General features: G+C 43.0%; 1 protein-coding gene across 2 annotated transcripts in view; it reads left to right on the top strand.

Moving 5' to 3' along the window:
• C2H3orf20 (chromosome 2 C3orf20 homolog) overlaps positions 1-23246 on the top strand; it is a 93316-nt gene that overhangs the window by 15514 nt on the left and 54556 nt on the right. For both annotated transcript variants that reach the window (XM_023216164.2, XM_023216174.3), the window contains 4 exons: positions 6387-6519; positions 7592-7876; positions 17206-17358; positions 18472-18592. In XM_023216164.2, the coding sequence (XP_023071932.2) occupies positions 6387-6519; positions 7592-7876; positions 17206-17358; positions 18472-18592 (692 nt within the window). The remainder of the gene's footprint in view (positions 1-6386; positions 6520-7591; positions 7877-17205; positions 17359-18471; positions 18593-23246) is intronic.

The raw sequence follows: 23246 nt of genomic DNA, 5'->3' as shown, positions 1-23246 counted from the left end.
GAGCTCCATTGTAAGTTGTTTGTTTCTTTTCTCTTGCTGCTTTTAGTATCCTTTCTTAGGATCCTTGACCTTTGGGAGTTTAGTTATTAAATGCCTTAAAGTAGTCTTCTTTGGGTTAAATCTGCTTAGTGTTCTATGACCTTCTTGTACTTGAATTTTGGTATCTTTCTCTAGGTTTGGGAAGTTCTCTGTTATTATTTCTTTGAATAAACTTTCTACCCCTGTCTTTTTCTCTACCTCATCTTTAAGGCCAATAACTCTTAAATTTGCCCTTTTGAGGTTATTTTCTAGATCTTGTAGCCATGTTTCATTCTTTATTCTTTTTTCTTTTGTCTCCTCTGTGCATTTTCAAACAGGCTGTCTTCAAGCTCACTAATTCTTTCTTCTGCTTGATAAATTCTGCTGATAAAAGATTCTGACTCATTTCTCAGAATGTCAATTGTATTTTTGAATCCAGAATTTCTGCTTGATTCTTTAAAATTATTTCAGTCTCTTTTTAAAAATTATTATTATTTATTTATTTATTTTTGAGATGGAGTCTTGCTCTGTCACCCAGGCTGGCGTGCAGTGGCACGATCTCGGCTCACTGCAAGCTCCGCCTCCCAGGTTCATGCTATTCTCCTGCCTCAGCCTCCCGAGTAGCTGGGACTACAGGCACCTGCCACCGCGCCCGGCTAATTTTTTTGTATATTTTTTAGTAGAGACAGGATTTCACCATGTTAGCCAGGATGGTTTCGATCTCCTGACCCCATGATCCGCCCGCCTCAGCCTCCCAAAGTGCTGGGATTACAGGCGTAAGCCATCGCGCCTAGCCTATTATTATTATTTTTTATTATACTTTAAGTTCTAGGGTATATGTGCACAATGTGCAGGTTTGATACATAGGTGTACAAGTGCCATGTTAGTTTGCTGCACCCATCAACTCATCATTTATATTAGGTATTTCTCCAAATATTATCCCTCCCAGCCCTCTGACCACCGCAACAAGCCCTAGTGTGTGATGTTCCCTGCCCTGTGGCCAAGTGATCTCATTGTTCAATTCCCACCTGTGAGTGCGGTGGTTGGTTTTCTGTCCTTGTGATAGTTTGCTGAGAATGATGGTTTCCAGCTTCATCCATGTCCCTGCAAAGGGCATGAACTCATCCTTTTATATGGCTGCATAGTATTCCATGATATATATTTGCCACATTTTCTTAATCCAGTCTATCACTGATGGACATTTGGGTTGGTTCTAAGTCTTCATTATTGTGAATTGTGCCGCAGTAAACATATGTGTGCATGTGTCTTATAGTGGCATGATTTATAATCCTTTGAGTATATACCCAGTAATGGGATGGCTGGGTCAAATGGCAATTCTAGTTCTGGATCCTTGAGGAATCACCACACTGTCTTCAATCTCTTCATTAAATGATAGAATTCTGAATTCTTTCTCTGTGTTATCTTGAATTTCTTTGAGTTTCCTCAAAGCAGCTATTTTAAATTCTCTGTCTGAAAGGTAACATATCTTTCTCCAGGATTGGTCACTAGTGCCTTATTTAGTTCATTTTGTGAAATCATATCTTCCTGGATAGCCTTGATGCCTGTGGATGTTCATCAGTGTCGGCATTGAAGAGTTAGGTATTTATTGTAGTCTTCACAGTCTGGGATTGTTTGTACTTTTCCTTCTTGGGAAGGCTTTCCAGGTATTTGAAAGGGCTTGGGTGTTGTGACCTAAGCCATATCTGCATTAGGGGGCAACCCAAGCCCAGTAACATTGTGGTTCTTTCTGACTCAGAGAGGTACTGCGTTGGTGATCTTGGATAAGATCCAGGAGAATTCTCTAGATTTTCGCAGAGACTCTTGGTCTCTTCCCTGCTTTCTCCCAAACAAATGGAGTCTCTCTCTCTGCTGAGCCACCTGGAGCTGGAGATGGGGTGACATAAGTACCCCTGTGGCCACCACCACTGGGACTGCACTGGGTGAAACCTAAAGCCAGCACAGCACTGGGTCTTGCCCAAGACCTGCTGTAACTACTGCCAGACTACTGCCTATAGTTGCCGAAGGCCCCTAGGGAATCTACAATCAGCAGGTGGTGAAGCCAGCCAGGTTTCTGTTCTTCCCTTTAGGGCAGAAAGTTCCCACAGGCCCCAGGCAGGTCCAGAGATGTTGTCTGGGAGCCAGGACAAGAGTAAAACACCTTCAAAATCTACCTGATGTTCTATTGTACTGTGGCTGAGCTGGCACTCAAACCATGAGACACAGTCCTTCCCACTCTTCCCTCCCTCTTCCACAGGCAGAGGAGTCTCACGCTTTGGCCACCACCACCAGGTCCATGGGGAGTACTGCCAGGCTACTGCAACTGTTCACTTAAGGTCCAAGGACTCTTCAGTTAGGCCTGGGACTCACTCTTCAGGGCAGTGGGCTCCCCTGTGCCCCAGGACAGGTATAGAAATGCCATCCAAGAGCCAAGGCCTGGAATCAGGGACCCCAAGAGCCCCTTAGTGCTCTGCCTCCTCATTGCTGAGCTAGTACATAAGGTGCAAGACAAAGTCCTCTTTACGTTTCCCTCTGCTTTTCTCAAGCAGAAGGAGTCCCTCACTGTGACCACCACATCTGAGAATGTGCTGAGTCTCTCCTGAAGCCAGCATGTCTCAGAGTGTCACCCAAGGCCCACAGCCTACTACCTGGGTATCACGGCTGGTTATTCAGGGCCCAAGGGCTCTTCAGTCAGCAGGTGATGGGTCCTGCCAGGACTGGGTCCTTCCCTTCAAGGAAGTAGGTTCTCTTCTGGCCCAGGATGTATCTAGAAATGTAATCTGGGAGCTAGGGCCTGGAATGGGGGGGCCTCATGACACTGACTGGTACCCTATCCTACTGTGGCTAAACTGGTATCCAAGATGTTAAACGAAGTCCTTTTTACTCTTCCCTCTTCTCTCCTCAGGTGGAAGAAAGGGGTCTTTTTTGGAGCCATGCACTGCGCCACTTGGGATTGGGGGAGGGGTGTCACAAGCACTCCCTTAGCTGCCCCAGCTGGTGCCTCAGTAGGTTGCATACCCTCTAAATCCACTGGCTCTGAGCCCAGCTCAGCACTAAGGCTTGCCTGGGAGTTGCAGTCCTTGCGGCCTACGTTGCCTTTCAAGTTTATTTAGAATTCCAGAGCCCACAGTGGACAGGCTTGCCAAAACGCAGGATGCAGCCACTGGGATGGGTGACTCCCCTTTGGCTAGGGCAGGTCTACATGCTCCCTACATGAGTGAGCTTCAGCTGAGTTCAACCTGGTTTTGCTTTCCACTATGATGGGAAAGCACTGAGTTCAATGCAAAGTCTGACAATCACTGCACTCTCCCTCTCCCAAATGCATAGAGCCTCTCTCTCTGCCATGTAGCTGCTGCCAGGGATGGGGAGGGGTTGTGTCAGCAATTCAAAACTGTCTTTCCTACTTCTCCAGTGCCTCTTTCAGCAATATGAAGTTAAAATCAGGTACTATGAGTGCTTACCTGGTCTTTGGCTATTTTGAAGATGCTTTTTTTGTGTAGGTAGTTGTTAAATTTGGTGTTCCTATGGGGAAGACAATCAGTAGACCCTTCTGTTTGGCCATCTTTCCCCACCCCTCCACCTAACTTTTATTACAATATATTGTTTTAACTGTTCTATTTTAGTAGGAGTTATTGTTAATCTCTTAGGGTCTAACTTATCAATTAAACTTTATCATAGGTGTGCATGTAAAAATCATAGCATATACAGGTTTGGTACTATCCATGCTTTCAGGCATTTACTAGGGGTCCTGGAATGTATCTCTCAAGGATTGGGGGGACTGCTGCATGTCTATTGGCCTCTTGTCTATGTGGCTGCTTTCCTTTGCCACCCAACTTTTAGCCACCTTGTTGTGTCCATTGACACTGGGATGTATATTCCGTGATGCTGCATTATAGGGCCTTAATCTTGTTTAGGAATTAGGCTCACATGTGCATGCTAGCATGGGTGATCAGCCTTGCCTCATAGCTCATAAGTAACTGTGGGTCCAAGCTAGCCCGGCAATGTCCCAGTTTATGCCTGTTGTCCTATGACATATGTATGAATGATGCCTGATTTTGCTATAGCCATTCTGGTTTGAAGTCGCTTTGGGTTTGGGGGCCTCCACCATCCATTCCACGTCTATATGCTATTCCACCTCACCTGCTGGCAGTTCTGGGGCCAGGCTGACTTTGAGCACCAGCTCCAGGAGTTGGGCTTACTCCCTGAGGGGACGGCAGCTATTTCTGGAAGGTATCCAACGTTACAAGAAGAGAACTATTAATGGTAGTTCCTAGTCAGAGCAAGAGAGCAACACCTTTGAGGAGCCCAAGGCACCTGGGGCAGGTCAGACATAGTGACTCAATCCAGCAGATGTTCCAGGTGGCCCGCCAGCAGGTCGCTGGACCTCAGGCCCTAGGCTTAAGTTCAGGGTTCAGTCTCTGGTCCCTGTTGGCAGGAGAAGTGGGGGAAGTGACCAGGAACCACTCAGGGTGGCAGATACCGGAGATGGTCCCCAAGCATTGGCCAACAACCCCTAGGATTCACCAGCAGCAAAGAAGGCTCCATTCTGAGGCCCTCAGGGCTTCAGTTAGAGCCTGAGAAATGCCCCCACCCAAAGCCAGGTTTCATCCTCAAATCTAAGGTGAAATTGAGCCTGCATACTACGAGGCTGCAACTGGGTGGGAGTCAGAGGTTCAGTGTCGGTAGGACCTGACACAAATGACTAAATAGGTGCCCCTGGAACCTAGGGGGGGAGGATCACTGCCATGACTCCACATAACCACATCCTCATACTACCTGTCATGGAGGACAGCTGTGAAAATTAGTATCACAGGCACAGATCGTTGTCATCCAGGTCATGTAGATCATTGTCATCCAGTCTGCAGAGACTCAGATGACAGTGATCTGTGCCTGTGGCACTTGGGCTCCCTCCAGAAGACCCAAGATTAGCCATCATCAGAGAAGTTTTCAAGCTGATTGAGAAGAAATAGAGACTTTGTGTCTTTAATCAGGAGAATCAAAAGGGTCCAATTCAGTGAGGGCAGTCAAGCCCCAGAAATGCTCTTTTCCTGGAACCTGGGGAGACATGGCCAGTCTCATCACTTTGCACAAGTCAGTCTCTGACACATCCATCATGGATGACTCGCAGTATGAGTAACATCTCTGTTTGATAACTGACCAGTCAATAATTCCTGGTGAGCATCAATGATACCCCCAATATTCTGATATTTAGAGGATGCTGCTCTCCTACTTTTCCTGGCCCCATGTCCCCTGGTAAACACAATGTCTTGAAAAACCATTTTCTAAAACCCCTCCTATATTAGTTTTCATGCTGCTGATAAAGACATATCCAGGACTGGGAAGAAAAAGAGGTTTAGTTGGACTTACAGTTCCATCCTCAGCTGAGGAGGCCCCAGAATCATGGCAGGAGGTGAAAGGCACTCCTTACATAGCAGCAAGAGAAAATGAGGAAGAAGCAAAAGCGGAAATGCCTGATGAACCCATCAGATCTCATGAAACGTATTCACTATTACGAGAATAGCACAGGGAAGACTGGCCCCCATGATTCAGTGACCTCCCCTTGGGTTCCTCCCACAACAAGTGGGAATTCTGGGAGACACAATTCAAGTTAAGATTTGGGTAGGGACACAGCCAAACCATATCATTCTGCCCCTGGCTCCTCCAAATCTCATGTCCTCACATTTCTTTTTTTTTTTTGAGATGGAGTCTCACTCTTGTCACCCAGGCTAGAGTGCAGTGGTGTGGTCTCGGTTCACTGCAATCTCCACCTCCCAGGTTCAGGAGATTCTATTGCCTCAGCCTCCTGAGTAGCTGGAACTACAGGTGTACACCAGCACGCCCAGTTAATTTTTGTATTTTTTGTAGAGATGGGGTTTCACCATGTTGGCCAGGCTGGTCTCGAACTCCTGACCTCAGGTGATCTGCTTGCCTCGGCCTCCCAAAGTGCTGGGATTACAGGCACGAGCCACCATGCCTGACCATGTTCTCACATTTCAAAAGCAATCATGCCTTCCCAACAGTCCCCCAAAGTCTTAACTCATTTCACCATTAACCCAGTAGTCCAAAGTCTCATCTGAGACAAGGCAAGTTCCTTCCACCTATGAGCCTGTAAAATCAAAATCAAGCTAGTTACTTCCTAGATACAGTGGGGGTGCAGGTATTGAGTAAATACAGCCATTCCAAATGGGAAAAAAAATGGCCAAAACAAAGGGGTTACAGGGCCCATGCAAGTCCAAAATCCAGTGGGACAAATTTTAAAGCTCCAAAATGATCTCCTTTGATTCCAAGTCTCACGTTCAGGTCACACTGTTGCAAAAGGTGGGTTCCCATGGTCTTGGGCATCTCTGTAACTTCTTGCCCTCCAACTACAGACAAATCTAGAACTATAGAAGACGTCAGCATGCCGCCCCCGCATCGAGGAGGCGGAACCCCTGCCAACAGCCTGGAGTTCAGCGACCCCTGCCCTGAGGCCCGCGAGAAGCTGCAGGAGTTGTGTCGCCACATGTGAGCACCTAAGTGCTTGGGTCGGGGGAGGCAAGGGTTCTGAGAAAGCCCGGCCCCCAGCTGGAAGTCCCTGTGTATATGTGAGTGTCCAGTCACAGAAGTGTGGGAGACATGCTGCCTGAGAGCATGGGTTATGTGGTACTCCCCACGACAGCCATAGGTGCAGCGTCCCTCACAGGCAGACACACACCCCTGTCCTTCCTTGCTCACCATCCTCCCTACAATATCACTGCAACCATGCAAGGAAGACAGGATTGATGCCCATTTTGTGGATGGGGAAACTGAGGCAGCCTAAGCAGGTATGTGAGTAAGAAATTGCCTGAGCTCATACAGTTCCAGTGGCCTGCCTCCTGCCCCTGCTTAGCAATGCTCTCTACCTCTGCAACACCTTGCCGGGGATGCCCGGTTGCATGACTCCTTACATTTAGGGCTTTTGTGCCTTGTTTGTTTCTTAACTTAATTTGCCAGATGTTCTACAAGACAAACAAAAACCTCTCAAAACAAACCAAAAAGACGCTTGACTTGGGTAGTTAGTGGTTTTTATCATTCTGTGGGGCCATCCCACAAGCCCTAGCAATTTACTCAACATTTCTCTCAGGGCCCAGGCCATTGGGTATAAAGGACTTAAGCGCCTGTTCACATCTAATAGCTTAGTCATATATGTCTCTTGGGGGTCGCTGGGCTAGAACATGGGGAGAGGGCAGCCACTGTTTGCCTCCTCACTGTGACACTCTGGAAGGAAGCTGTGTTCCCTGAAACCTCAGGACTGGGATGAGCAAGGTCTGCAAACCCTCAGGACCCCCCCACACTCCACACACAGTCCCACTCCATAGCTCCTCACCCTCAGGCTCAGGTGGAAATCAGGCAAGGGCTGTTCTTAGATGGGCACTGGGAACTTCCCAGTTCTTCCCAAAAACTACCTTTATGGACGAGGGAGCATGGGTTGGGGATGTGTACTTTGGGGACAGGGGAATGGGATAGGGGTCTTGGGTACTAAGGAGGGGCTGTAGAGAGCATGCTTGGTGCATGGGAACCAAGAGGCTAGACAATATGTTGGTCTCCTTCTCTGCAGAGAAGCCGAAAGGGCCACGTGGAAAGGGAGGAATATCTCCTACCCCATGATCTTACGAAACTACAAGGCAAAGTTGCCCTCTCATCTAATGATGGCCCGCAAAGGAGACTCTCAGACCACCCCGGGTTTACATTACCCTCCCACCGCAAGTGCTCAGACTCTCACCCCCACACCTCACTCATCATCCGCCAACCATCTCTTCAGTCGGCATTGTCAAGAGGGGAAGGCGCCCAAGAAGGCCTTCAAGTTTCATTACACCTTCTATGACGGCTCCTCCTTCGTTTAGTATCCTTTTATTTGGTGCCACCCTATCTCCCCAGCTACTCAACCCCAGAGAACTCCAGGACTTGACACAGCCCAAATATTTCCTTGGGCCTTTTAGTTATCAGAGAAGCCTGGTAATGGGTCTCTTGGGTATTAAGAGTTTGTCTATATCAGACTCAGGAGGTCAGAGGAGGAGGTAATAAGTTTCAAGCCTCAAGTTCAGTTCAGATCAACATGAACATACCAAACCCCAGCTACCTATGAGAAGCTTGTCAGTGCAGGCTGGGAATGCAGACAAAGTCCTTGCCTTTGAGGACCTCTCAGTTGAGACAAGGTTAAAGACACAAAACAAATCATCTCTAGTGGAGAGGAGGGAGTTATGAGGCCTTAAACAATTGGGAACTTCATCCTTCTCTCCCTGGCTCAGTGGTTAAGCTCTGTGGTCCTTGCATACTTCACCCATCCACATCCTTGGAGCCCGAGACCTCACCCCAAATGCACTATCTCCTGGGCCCTGACTGTTCTGCAGCTGAGATGTGACTGGGCTCATGAGCCTAGTGCTAGCTGTGTCCCAACCTGGGATGTAGGAGTAACAAAAGGAGAAACATTTTCTTTTTGAGAATCTGATGAAAGCTATAGACCTTCTCCCTAGAAATAAGCACTTATCTACACATGCCTGTAAGGCGTTACCTGTGATTGCAGGGCATTTACCAACCTCCAAAGCCTGTCTTTGGATCTGAGTTTGAAAAGACAAGTCTCCTTGGAGGGTGAGCCCTGAGGGCTGTGCATACCTCAGAGTGATTTGAGTCTGATTATTTTCTTCATTCACAGATGTGTATCGAGTATCTATCACGTGCAATGAATTTAGATAATGAAGTTAATAGACCATTTGTACTTCAGAGGAAGCAACTTTAATTGCTCCTTTTAAAGTGAAGAGAAGGAGTTTGAATTTGGGTGGTAAAAGCAAAAGAGAGGGCTCCCTTTAGAGAATGTCTGGGTTGGAAGTCACCTTGTACCTTATGTTCTTTTTGGGGGTCCTGTTGCCCAAACCCAACATGTTCTAGAGCTGGACCAGATCACAGATGTCTTTCATTTAGCCACAAGGACTCCGAGGGCTGAGAGGGCAAAGCACTTATTCCAGGTTACGCAGTCTAGTTACATAAAATGTCACGGATGGGAAACACAGTCATTTGTTTCTGCCCCTTCACTGTAGAAATGGGAAAACTGAGACCCAAAGGCATGGTGTGACTGACTGTATGCCACAAAAGGAATTCTGTGGCCAAGCTAGGCCTGGGTTCAGGGCCTCGTTGCCTCAATTTAGGGTCCTCTCTTGGGTACCATTTTTATACCTTTAAGGATTATTTCCTCCAGCACAGAGCAGGGTAGAGGGCGATGGAAGTGGATCTCATTTTATTAATAAAATCACTGGGCACTCAGGATCCCCTGCCCCTTTCTTGGAGGAGAGGACGTGTCTCTGGGCTGTCTCAACCACTTTCACAAAGGCCAACGCCCCCAACCAGGCCCTCCTGGCAGCAGCCCCCTTGCTTCCTTTGTCCTTCTCTTGACTGAACTGGGAATTGAGGATTTAAGCGCTCTGTCAAAGAAGTCTCATTGTTTCTCAGACCGTAAATGAATCCATTCATCACTGCTCGGCCCTGCTTGCAACACGTCCACAGTATTGAACACAGCTGACTCCTTCGAGAGCAGCTGCTGCTTGCAATGGGTTGTGTTGTGCCCCACCCCCGCTTCTTTCTGACTGTTCGCTGCATTTAATAGGATGATCTCCCTGAGCTCCTCATGAAGCTATGTCTATGAATTAGTCTTCTATCAGGGGCTTCAGAAAGAGGGTGGGCTTGTGTATGATAAGAGCACAGCACCCTAGCCTGCAGGAATCTCTGTTCTCTCACTTGTCCCAGAGTTCTGAGCACCTTCCCACCCGCTACCCCCAAATGGTCTGAGAGATCCCCCAAACTTTTGATCCATTGCTACTGGCACTCTTGACTCACATGCCAGCAATGATCTCATCCTGGCAATTAATGCTCTTCTCTTTGGGAGTCCTAAAAGACCAGGGCTCTAGGCTCAGTTGTTTTTGGTGACCCTGCACAAGTCACTTGATCTCTGTGCCTCACTTCCCTTGATTATAAGATGAGGAAGTTGAACCCAGTGATCTTAAAGGAGAAATTCTGTGTTACTGTGTTCAAATAGTCAGAACACTTGTGCAGCTGTTTGATCCCTCTCAAGTACAGAAAATGTTTGGAAAGCTCTTCTTTCACCTAATGGCTTCCATAGAACACTGGGTTCAGTAGTTGATTCTGTTTTCATAGAGATTGCTGGTCAAGCTCTCAGGCAAAAATGATATGTCTGGGCCGGGCGCGGTGGCTCATGCCTGTAATCCCAGCACTTTGGGAGGCCGAGGCGGGCGGATTACGAGGTCAGGAGATTGAGACCATCCTGGCTAACATGGTGAAACCCCGTCTCTACTAAAAATACAAAAAATTAGCCGGGCGTGGTGGTGGGCACCTGTAGTCCCAGCTACTCAGGGGGCTGCAGCAGGAGAATGGCATGAACTCAAGAGGTGAAGCTTGCAGTGAGCCGAGATCGAGCCACTGCAGTCTAGCTTGGGCGACAGAGCAAAGACTCTGTCTCAAAAAAAAAAAAAAAAAAAAAAAGTATATCTGCACTGGGAATATCATAAAGCTCTAAGCTATAATTGGTTTGCACTTGGCAGCTTCAGACCCCAGACCTGTCTTAATATTCACTGCATTCATTCATTCTAGTGGGTGTGAGTGATATCTTACTGTGGTTTTAACTTATATTTACCTGATGATGAATGGCATAGAGCATCTTTTCGTGTGTGTGTGTGTTTGGGTACATCTTCTTTGGAGAAATGTGTATCAAAGTCCTTGCTCATGTTTTGATTGAGTTGTCTTTCTTTAAAACAAGTTGTAAGGGTTCTTTACATATCATGCATAGATACTAGATGCTTATCAGATATATGATTTGCAAGTATTTTTTCCTGTACTGTCAGATGTCTTTTCACTCTTTCAATAGCATCATTTAATGCACAAAAACTTTAAAATTTTGATGAAGTCCAATTTTTTCCACCTTTCTTTTGCTGCTTATGCATTAGGTTTTATGTCTAAAAAACCATCGCCAAATCCAAGGTTATAACATTTACCCCTGTGTTTTCCTCTTCTTTTTTTTTTTTGAGACAGAGTTTTGCTCTTGTTGCCCAGGCTGGAGTACAATGGCATGATCCAGCTCACCATAACCTCTGCCTCCTGGGTTCAAGCGCTTCTTCTGCCTCAGCCTCCCGAGTAGCTGGGATTACAGGTATGCACCACCAAGCTGGACTAATTTTGTATTTTTAGTAGAGATGGGGTTTCTCTATGTTGGTCAGGCTGGTCTTGAACTCACTCCTGACCTCAGGTGATCCACCCACCTGGGCCTCCCAAAGTGCTGGGATTACAGGCATAAGCCACCATGCCCGGCCCCCTGTGTTTTTTTCTAAGAGGTTTATACTTATAGGTCTTGTGGTCTTTGAAGCATTTTGAGTTAATTTTTGTGTGTGGTATAAGATAAGGTTCCAATTTCTTTCTTTTGCGTGTGGATAGCTAATTGTCCCAGTACCATTTATTTAAGAGGCATTCTTTCCCCATTGAATGGTCATGGCACCCTTGTCAAAAATCAATTGACTATAGAACTATAGATGTATGGGTTTATTTTTGTACTGTCAATTCTAAGCCATTAACACATATGTCTGTCTTTATGCCTGTACCACACTGTTTTGGTTATTGTAATTTTGTAGCAAGTTTTGCAATAAGGTAGTGTGAGTCCTCCCCCTTGTTTTTTTTTTTTTTTTCCAAGACTATTTTGGTTGCTTGGAATCTCTTACAATTTCATGTAAATTTTCAGTCAGATTTTCCATTTCTACAAAAAAAAAAGCCAATAAGATCTTGATAGGCGTTGCTTTGATTCTGTAGATCACTTTGGGGGGTAATACCATTAACAGTTTTTTTTGTTTGTTTGTTTGTTTGTTTTTGAGACAGAGTCTTGCTCTGTCACCCAGGCCAGAGTACAGTGGTGCCATCTCGGCTCACTGCAACCTCTGCTTCCTGGGCTCAAACAATTCTCCTGCCTCAGCCTCCCAGAGAGAGCTGGGACTACAGGTGTGCGCCACCACATCTGGCTAATTTTTGTATTTTTAGTAGAGATAAGGTTTGGCCATGATGGCCAGGCTGGTCTCAAACTCCTGACCTCAAGTGATCCACCCACTTCTGCCTCCCAAAGTACGGGGATTACAGGCATGAGCCACCACACCTGGCCAACAATGTTAATTCTTCCAACCCATGAGCACTGGCAACAAGCAGTACAAAATGGTGTATAAACAAGAACAAAAAAGCAATGAACAAAAGGAAATTATGCCATTTACAACAGGATCAGAAAGATTAAAATACTTAGGAATAAATAACAAAGAGGTACAGAACTTGTACACTGAAAACTACAAAACATTGTCAAATTAAATTAAAGAAGACCTAAAGAACACAGGAAAGACATCCTGTGTTCATGAGGGCAACTCTTGTGTGTGTGTTGATCTTATATCTGTAACTTTTCTAAATTTATGTGTTAGCTCTAGATTTTTTGTGTGGATTCTTTAGAATTTTCTATATATAAAATCATGTCATCTGCCAACAGAGGTAATTTTACTTCTTCCTTTCCAATTTTGAGGCTTTTTATTATTTTGTTGTTGTTGTTGTTGCTATTTGCTGTGGCCAGAACTTTCAGTACAATTTTGATTAGAAGTAGTGAAAGCAGGCTTACTTGTCTTGTTCTTTATATTAGAGGAAAAGTTTTCATTCTGTCACCATTGATTATGATGTTAGTTGTGAGTTTTTTCATATATGGCTTTTAATATGTTGCAGGAGTTCCCTTCTATTCCGAATTTGTTGAGTGTTTTTTTAATCATGAAAGGGTATTGAATTTTGTCAAATACTTTTACTTCATCAGTTAAAATGATCATGATTCCCCCCCAACTCCTGCCATTTTATTACTATGGTACATTACATTGATTTTTGTGTGTTGAACCATACTTGCATTCCTGGGATAAATCACACCTGCTCATGGTGTATAATCCTTTTGATAGGCTGCTGCTAAATTTGGTTTGCTGGTATTTTGTTAAGATACTTTATGTTTATATTCATAAGGGGTATGGGAAGTTTTATTTTTATGTATTTGTCTGACTTTGGTATCAAGATAACCCTGGCCTCATAGAATGGGTTAGGAAGTGTTCAGGTCTGCTCTTCTATTTTTTGGAAGAGCTTGAGGAGGATTGGTATTAATTCTTTAAATGTCTGGTAGAATTCACCAGTGAAACCATCTGGTCCTAGGCTTTTCTTTGTTGGGAGATTTTTCATTACTGATTTAATCTCCTCACTTGCTATAGTTCTATTTAGGTTTTTTATTTCTTTTTGAGTCACTTCTGGTAGTTTATGTGTTTCTAGGAATTTGTCCGTCTAGGTTATCTAACTTTATGGTGTACAGCTGTTCGTATTATTGTATTATTAGGATTTTTTTTTATTTCTGTAAGGTCCCATTTTCATTTCTGATTTTAGGAATTTGAGTCTTTTTTTTAATCAGTCTGCTAGAAGTTTATGCTCTCTTGATTTATCAAAGATGCAACTTTTGGTTTTGTTCATTCTATTTTTCTATTCTCAATTCTGTTTTTCTCCACTCTGATTTTTTATTGTTTTCTTCCGTCTGCTAGCTTTGCTTTAGTTTGCTTTTCTTTTTCTAGTTCCTTAAGGTAGAAAATTGGGTTATTGATTTGAGATCTTCATTTTCATTTAATGTTGGTATTTACAGCTATAAATTTGTTTCTGAGTGTTGCTTTGCCTTTCTCCCGTAAGTTTTGATATGTTGTGTTTTGTTTTCATTCACTTCAAAGTATTTTATAATTTCCCTTGTGATTTTTTTTATCCACCTGTTGTTTGTGTGTTGTTTAATTTTCATGTATTTGTGAATTTTCACAATTTTCTTTCGTTAGTGATTTCTAGTTTCATTCCATTGTGATCAAAGAAGATACTTTCTATGGTTTCAATCTTTTAAAATTTATTGAGACCTGTTTTGTGGCCTAACATATTGTCTGTACTGGAGAATGATCCATGTGAGTGTGAGAAGAATGTGTGTTCTGCTGTTGTTGGGTGGGATTCTGTATGTTCCTATTAGTTCTAGCAGTGTTGTTCAAATCCTCTATTTCTTTCTTTCTTTTTTTTTTTTTGAGGTGGAGTCTCACTCTTGTCACCCAGACTGGGATGCAGTGGCACAATCTTGGCTGGCTGCAACCTCTGCCTCCTGGGTTCAAGTGATTCTCCTGCCTCAGCCTCCTGAATAACTGGGATTACAGGTGTGCACCACCATGCCCGGCTAAATTTTTTTGTATTTTTAGTGGAGATGGTGTTTCACCATGTTGGCTAGGCTGGTCTCAAACTCCTGAACTCAGGTGATCCATCCGCCTTGGCCTCCCAAAGTGCTGGGATTACAAGCGTGAGCTACTGCAGGCTGCCTAAGCCCTCTATTTCTTTATTGATCTTCTGTCTAGTTGTTCTACCCATTATTGAACATGAGGTAGTGAAGTCTCCAACTATTTTTGTAGAACTATTTCTTCCTTTAATTCTGTCAGTTGTTAAATTTATATATATATACATTGAGGCTCTGTTATTAAGTGTATATATCTCTATAATTGTTACATATTCTTAAGGTATTCACCCTTTTCTCAATATGTAATGTCCTTCTTTGTCGCTTGTAAAAATGTTTAACTTAACATCTATTTTGCATGGTATTAGTATATTCACCCCTACTCCCTTTTGGTTACAATTTGCATAGAATATCTTTTTGTGTCATTTCACTTTCAACCAAGTTGTGTCTTTGGATCTAAAATGAGTCTCTTAGACGCAGCATATGGTTGAATTGTGTTTTGGTTTTTTAAAATTTATCCTGCCAGCTTTTTTGTTTTTTTGAGACTGAGTCTCACTCTATCGCCCAGGCTGGAGTGCAGTGGTGCAATCTTGGCTCATTGCAACCACCACTTCCTGGGCTCAAGCGATTCTCATGTCTCAGCTCTGGCCTTTTTGATTAGAGAGTTTAATCTATTTCTGTTTAAAGTAATTGCTGATACAGAAGCACTTAATTCTTTAAGTTTTCTATTTGTTTTCTATATGTCTTATACCATCTTTGTTTCTCAGTTCCTTCATTACTTCCTCTTTTTGTGTCTGACTTTTTATAGCATGCCATTTTGATTTACTTCTCATTTCCTTTTCTCCATATTTTTAAGTTATTTCCTTAGGGTTGTCTTGGTATAATGGGTTGAATGGTTGTCTCCCAAAATTTGTAACCACGTGGAACCTCAGAATATTACCACATTTGGAAATAGGGGCTCTGAAGTTGTAAATTTTAAGATGCAGTCATATTGTTGGGGTGGGCCCTACTGCAATGACTAGTGTCCTTATAAGAAGAGCAAACAGACACACACACACACACACACACACACACACACACAGAGAAGAAAGCTATGTGATGACTGAGGCAGAGATTGAAATGAAGCATGTACAATCCAAAGAATACCAAAGATTTTTGGCAATCACCAGGAACTATAAGGGGCAAGGAAGGATTCTCCCCCAGAGCCTTCCAAAGCATAACCCTGTTGACACCTTGATCTTGGACGTTTAGCCTCTGGAACTGTGAGATTATAAATTTATGTTGCTTTTAGCCATCCAGTTTATTGTACTTTGTTATGATAGCCCTAGGAAACTAATATACCTGTGTATTACAATTAACACACTAGTTTGAATTAATAACTTGCCACAATAATATATAAAACTCTGCTCCTATATAGCTCTAATCCTTCCCCTTTATGTTGTTATCAAAGAATTATGTTTTATAGATACATTGTGTGCCCATTAACATAGCTTTACAATTATTGTTTTATGCATTTATCTTTCAAGTCATATAGGAAAAAAAGAAAAATTATATACTGAAAATACAATACTGGATTTTATATTTACTTATATAGTTAACTTTACCAGTGTTCTTTTTTTCTTTGTATGAGTTTGAGTCACTGTCTAGTGTCCTTTCATTTCAGCCTGAAGGATTCCCTTCAGTGTTTTTTTGCAGGGCAGGTCTACTAGTGATTAACTTCCTCAATATTTGTTTATCTGGGAATGTTTTAATTTCTTCATTTTTGAAGGATAATTTTGCTTGATATGGAATTGTTGGTTAACAGTTTTATTTTTTTCCTTTGAGGTCTTTAGATATTTCATATTGCTGCCTTCTTAATCCCATGGTTTCTGATGAGAAATCAACCATTAATCTTATTGAAGATCTCTTATATATGATGAATCTCTTTTTTCGTGCTGCTTTCAAGATTCCCTCTTTGTATTTGTCTTTTGACAGTTGAATTATAATGTGTCTTAATGAGAATATCTTTGAATTTATCCTACTTGGAGTTTGTTAAGCTTCTTGAACATGTATATTATTGTCTTTCATCAAATTTGGGGAGTTTTCAGCATTATTTCTTCAGATATTCCTTCTACCCTAATTTCTCTTGTCTCTCCTTCTGGGACTCCTGTTATTCATATGTTGGTAAGCTTGATGGCCTCCTGTAGGTCCCTGAGAATCTTCATTTTTCTTCATTTCCTTTTGTTTCTGCTTTCATTCTGAAATGCATCTGTGTCTGGAGTACTGCTTGTGAAATTCCTGCACACAGGAATGTCCTGCCCATACCATGTCCTCCTTAGTCAGGCCAGTGCTTCTTGGGGTCTCTTTACTAGAAAATGAACAAGGAGATGTTACCTGTCCTCCTTGATTTGTCAGAAGTGGGAGCAGCCTGACAGCATTAGAAATATTGCGGCCTTAGAGATCAAATCCTGGCTCTGCCACTTCCTTGTGATGTGACATGGGGCAGATAATTTTCTGCACTTTGGATTCCTCATCTGTAGCATGACCAACTCATCCTGGTTTGCCTGGGACTTTTTAGGTTTTGTACTGAAAGTTCCATGTCTTAGGAAACCCATTAGACCCAGGGGGACCCTACTCATCTGTGAGAGGAAGATAATACTACCTACCACAAGGTGGTTGTGAGAAAATAGAAAGAAAATACAGAAAAACAGCTAGGTCATCGTTGGGTTCCATAATCATATAATTGTTACTTATGCAAAATGCAAGGAGGGTGTTTGAAGATGGAGAAGGATGCACCAAATAGCTACCACTTTGACGTGTGGACTTGCTTCAATGGGACAACTGAGAGCAGAACCAGGAGGAATTTTCTGTTAGTTCTACCTGAACATTTCTGCCAGCTATCCCTCTGGAAACATTGCTATATGTCAGATCCCCACATGCTGCAGAGGGAGAACCATCACTTACCTCTTTAATGACATACCTGGCTTCTCCTTGCTGGCCCTATTCAATGCTGAAGGTCAGGGCTGTGTTCACTACAACCTAAAAACCAGGTAAGTAGACTGGAAGAGTACTAGTCTCATAGAAGTACCTCTGAGGGTGATGGAGGGAGGACTGAAGTGGTGACTGTGAGTCCCTGGTTAAAGAAGAAGCCAGGCGGTGTCCAGAGGTCTAGTAAGGCAGTGAGGCAGAGCTGAGGCTGTTTCTGCAGGGACATAGAAACTTTAAGGCTCAGCCTTTCCTTGCTGTATCTATGTCACAGCCAATGAGAAGGACACCTTCCCAAGTCCTACTCCACTTGGTACCCCAGAGCACTAAGATCTTGATTGTTAGTTATATTAATGGAAGAATTATTTAGTGGAAAAAATGTTTTGTACCAGGAGTGGACGGAGAGGCATGAACACGCTACTTCCGTGGCATCTTTTAAGAGAAGTGCATATTCTTGCCAGCCAAAGGTTGATATTGTCTGGCTTTTCTTTTTTGTTTTGTTTTTGTTTTTGTTTTGAGACAGGGTCTTGCTCTCACTCTGTCACCCAGGTTGAAGTGCAGTGGCATGATTATAGCTCACTGCAGCCTCGAACTCCTGGGCTCAGGTGATCCTTTCACCTCAGCCTCCTGGGTTAGCCGGGACTACAGACATGCGCCACAATGCCTAGATAATTTGTTAAACTTTTTACAGAGACAGGGTCTCACTGTGTTGACCAGGATGATCTCAAACTCCTGGCCTCAAACAGTCCTCCTGCCTCAGCCCCTCAAAGTGCTGGGATGACAGGCATAAGCCACCATGTCTGGATTTGCCTGGCTTTTCATAAGGAATTGTTCTCGGAAGAAATGACTTACTCTTATGTTATAGGTATTCCAGTTCCCATCTTGGTGCCTATTATACACTTGAGCTACTAGGCAACAGAGCACAAATCCCATTTCTTCCCCTCTTGCGTTTAGCCTGAGTCTTCATCATCTCTCTCAGAATAGGCTCCTGCAGTAGCATCAACAGGTGTTAAGGGGCCTCAGACCATAGCAAGTGGGGAAAGTGAGGCTGCCTGCAGGACTCCACCATTCCTCCAGCCTGGGACTGAGTCTTACAGACCTGCCTGCCCATAGCCTGCAGTGATGAGAGCTTCCTTCAGGGGCCCAGTGGCAGCTACTCACTTCTGTATCTCTCCTAGATGCCCATATGTCTTAATCTTGGATGAGGAAGGTGGGACCACCAATGACCAGCAGGGCTATGTAGTCCACAAATGGAGCTGGACTTCCAGGACAGAGACTCTGCTTTCCCTGGAATACAAGGTAGGGATGGGCAGCACAGGTTGGGTGGCAGTGAGCATCACTGTCACAGGGAGGGCCTTGGCATCCTGCCATGCACTGCCTAGCATTAAAAGCCCAGGGCTACCCATAAGACAGGAATCCTGCTCTGAAGGAGCTCATAATCTTATTCAGAGGTTCCCAAGTTGGTGGATGGTGGTCCAGGTTGGCTGAAGGGAACTTTTCACCAACCTAAACTATTGGCTGCTTTACAGACGTTTCTTGGTAATATCCTTCCTGTGTAATTTTTATTATTAATATCATTCTATTTTTACTGTTAAAATATGTTTTATGAAGTCACGGTTATAGTAGTTGATAGCTTTATTTTTAATGCCTATGTGTGGCAATAATAAAAATTAGCAATTCTATATCTCCTCAGTTTTTGTTTTTATAACTTTATTATCTATAAAATAAAACAATCTAGAAGTCAAAAGTGACTGATAGATACAAACTCTTTTCATTCATTTGGCTGTTCAGATAATTATTCACCAAAGGTTTATTAAATAACAAATAATAAAGAGGACTGAATTATTAATAATATATTAATAAACTTATTAATAAAGCAACTAAGTGTGCTTGTCACTTATCTGTGGCAGAGTTCCTCATCATTGACACTAATGACATTTTGAGATGGATACTTCTTTGGTATAACTGTGCATTGTAGGATGTTTAGCATCCCACTAAATTCCAGTAGTATCCCCTTCTCCAGTTGTGACAACCAAAAATATCTTCAGGCATCACCAAATGTAGCCTCTGGGGGGGCAAAATTGTCCCCAGTTGAGAATCACCAATCAGAGGATGGAAGGAGAAACAAAACTTACCAAGGAACTCAGAAGTCTAAGGAAGTAATAAGAACACAGATTAGACACAGATAAGAACTGTGAGAGAAGGGCAAGTGCTGGGATTCAGAGAAAGATCACAGAACATAGCATCCACTCAAGCTGGCCTGAGAGAAGAGCCCCACCATAAGGTTGCGGACACAAGCACTCGGAGTGAGGGCTCCAGCCCCCTACCCTTAGTCTCCTGTTTCTTGTCCTCTTGGTTCATCCTCTGCACTGGCCACTGACTCTCCTCCTTATGCTCTGATTCCTCAGACCACACCTCTGCTCAGGAATATTCACTCCCTTGAACATGTCTCACCTTTCCTACTCCTTTGGCCTGAAATGCACCCCCTCCTCTCTTTGCCAGTGCAAATGGCCTCCCAAATTCCTTCAAAACCCTGCTCAGACTCCCCTCCTTTGTGGCATCCCATCCCACACCCATTTCTATCTTCCCACAGTGCACACAGTTTGGATGAGTCACTTGGTAATTAATGTCAGGAAGAGGTTCTCGTCTCTGGCTGCGTATCAGAATCACCTCTGGGACTTTTTATAAAATAAAGATCCCAGGCACAGCCCCAGAGCAACCCTGACTCAGTTGGTATGTTAGGAGTTTTGGATTTCTGTGGTTTTCCCAAACATTTCTGAGGCTTGGCCAGGTCTGAGATCCCCAGTCTAGGGGTGTGCTGTGTTGTTTACTTAATGTTTAACTTTTCATAGCTGTATGAAAAGTTTATAATCCAAGATTAGAAATCAGTTGAAGGCAGGCATCATAAGTTGTGTGTTAGTGTGGCCAAGCAGAGAACTGTGATAAAAATTTGAGGAGCTAAGTACTAGTGCCAACTTTGCCAGACTGTGGCTATGCAACTTTGCAAAAACCTTCCAGCTTCTCTGAGTCTCAGTTGTCTCATCTATACAAAGTGGGTCACCAGAACTGCCCTCCGGCCTCATGGTACTTTCATGAGAAGAAATGAAATAATGAAGGGGAAAGTGCTTTGACATCAATAAAGTGTGTTAGTAATGCATTTTAGTTCACTGTTATATATTTCCTGGAGCTGCATGCAGAAAAGCACAATAGAGGCAAGTGAAGTCAGGAGTGGCCTGGAAAAGAAGGTGGCCCTGGGGTTGTAGCATGGGGGTGAGTGTGTGTGATTCACATAGAGAGGAGGAGGTGGCAAAAATCTTCTGGGTAGTGGGAGCAGAATCTGCAAAGGTTGAAGTTGGGACTAAATGTGTAATTTTTAAGAAGTCACAAGTGCTTCTTGTGAAAGACAGGTGGAGCAAGAGGTATGTGTGGTGTCAGGTGGAGGCGGGAGGCACTGGATGTCAGGCTGGGGAGTTTGCATGCTGTCTTGGAGGCTGCAGGGGCCAATTTGTTTTTACCCAGATGTTTACTATTTCCGTTGTTCTTCATTACTCTTTGAAGATCCAGGTTTCCCTCTGGTACCATTTCTCTTCAGCCGGAAGAACTTCCTTTGGCTTTCTTGAAGTGCATATCTTCTGGCAATGTATTCTCTGTTTTCTTTCATGATTAAAAAAAAAAAAAAAAAACTCTTTATTAAAGGATATTTTTGCTGGATATGATTCTGGGATGATTTTTATTTTCTTTCAGCATTTTAAAGATGTTCCACTGTGTCTGTCTTCCATCGTTTATAAGAATTCTGTAGTTATTCAAGTCACTGTTTATTTTCTTTACCTGCTTGCAAGATTTTCTCTTTTCTTTGGTTTTCTAAGTTTAACTGATACATTTAGGTGTAGTTGTCTTCATATTTATTCCATTTGCTGAGCTTCTTGAGTCTGTAAATTCATTTAAATTTGTTTCATCAAATTTGGGGAATCTTCTAAATCTTCTTTAGAAAAAAAAACCTGCTCCAATCTTTCTCCTTTTCTTCTGAGACTCCAATTATGTCTATTTTAGACCTTTTGATATTGTCCCAAGAGTTCGTGAAGCTCTCTTATGTTGTTGTTATTCACATTATTTTTCTCTTTATTTTTGAGATTGGGTAATTTCTCTTGATCTGTCTTCAAGTTCAGTGAATTTATTCTGTCATCTCCATTCTACTATTACGATAATAATGTAATAATTTAAAATTTCAGCTTTACATATTTTCAGCTCTAGAATTTCCACTTAGTTACTTTTATATTTTTTATTTCTCTGCTGAGATTTCATATTTTATAATTTCTTACAAGTACATTTTCCCTTACCTCATGTAGTGTAGTTAAATTAGTGTTTTAAAGTCCTTGTCTGAAAATTTCCATGTCTGGGTGTTATCAGACAGAGTTGGCCTCTGTTGATTATCTGTTGCTTTGAGAACAGCTCACATTTCACTGGTTCTTCACATATTGAATAATTTTGGACTGTAGGTGGACATTATGAATGTTACATAGTGGAGTGTCTGAATTCTGGTGTATTTCTCTGAAGAGTGTTGATATTCTTGTTTTAATAGGCAATGAACTTAGTTAGACTGAAACCACAAACTTTGTTTCACTTGCAGAAGCTCACATCTCAGTTCAGTTTTTATGTTTGTTTGTTTGTTTCTTCAACCGTAAGGTGTTTTGAGTCTTCCCTGCTCAAGCATGGTTCAAGGATCAGCCAGAGACAGGGACAGTTTATACACAGAATTCTGGCCTCTCCTTCTCTGGTGCTATCCTTTCTGGAATTCTTTCTACAGTTTCCCATGACTGTGGTTGCTCCAGGTTCCGTCCTCTGGGTTCTTCAGGCCAGAAAGATGGTGGAGTTTGGCCATGACAGGGGCCTGCCTTCAGGCTAAAGCTGTAAAACAAAACCTTATCCCATGCTGCTCCTTTCTTTTAAATTTTGACTCCTCTTCAAAGTCTGCCTGCATTTGTTCACTATTTCATAGCCTTTGGATCATTGCTTTTTTTTTTTTTTTTAATTTTTTCAAGCTTATAGTTATCTATGAGGAAGGCAGCCTGTCAGACACTGACTCAGCTATACTGGGAGTAGAACCAGCTGGTTAATTTTTAAGCTGAGGGCTGAAATGCTCAGTCTAGCATTTTTGGTTGACTGGAGAGAGACCAGTGGGTGGGCTAGTGGAGAGACTAGTTGGGGAGTTACTAGCCAGACCCAACAGCATTAAAAATAGCGGCAATATTTTTTAAAGGGGTCATTTCAGTAAAAGAACTGAGTGGTGCACAGGCATGGCCTGTAAGGAATAGATGAAAGGAAGAGAGAATTGTAGATGACTCCATGATGGATTATGTGTCTGGGTGGAAACAGAAGTTTCTGAGAGGATCAGTGACCAAAATGATTTTAGACGTACTTATTTGGTTCAGTGGCCATATCTCTCTGGGCTACTGTGACATGGACCCTGACCTAGTGCGAGAGATTGGGGATAATGGATAAGTGTAATGGGCTGGCTAATGAACTCTCAAGAAGACAAGTCTGTGGTTTGTACAGCTGCCATACTTGGGTGTTTGGGGGAGAGAAAGAGAAACCATCCAGGGGGCAAAGATAATAAATAAAAGCAGTACTATGCTAAGCTATGAAACCTGCTGAAATTGGCTAACCATCCTATGAGAAAATTTCATGGGATAAAACTTTCTACTTTTACCTTACTTTTTACTATTATTGTCCCCAGGGTCAGAGAAGCTAACCAATTTGTGTAGAATTGCCCAAATGGTAAATGGCAGTGCTGGGATTTGACCCCTGCTCAACTGCTAAGCTTGAGCTCCCAACCATGGCTCTATACTACATCTCTCTAGAAGGAGGACAAGAGAGGGTTTCTTTCTTTCTTTCTTTCTTTCTTTCTTTCTTTCTTTCTTTCTTTCTTTCTTTCTTTCTTTCTTTCTTTCTTTCT

This window comes from Piliocolobus tephrosceles, chromosome 2 (genome assembly GCF_002776525.5).
Source record: "Piliocolobus tephrosceles isolate RC106 chromosome 2, ASM277652v3, whole genome shotgun sequence".
In the NCBI taxonomy this organism is placed as follows: domain Eukaryota; kingdom Metazoa; phylum Chordata; class Mammalia; order Primates; family Cercopithecidae; genus Piliocolobus; species Piliocolobus tephrosceles.
This window is presented reverse-complemented; position numbering and strand designations above follow the sequence as displayed.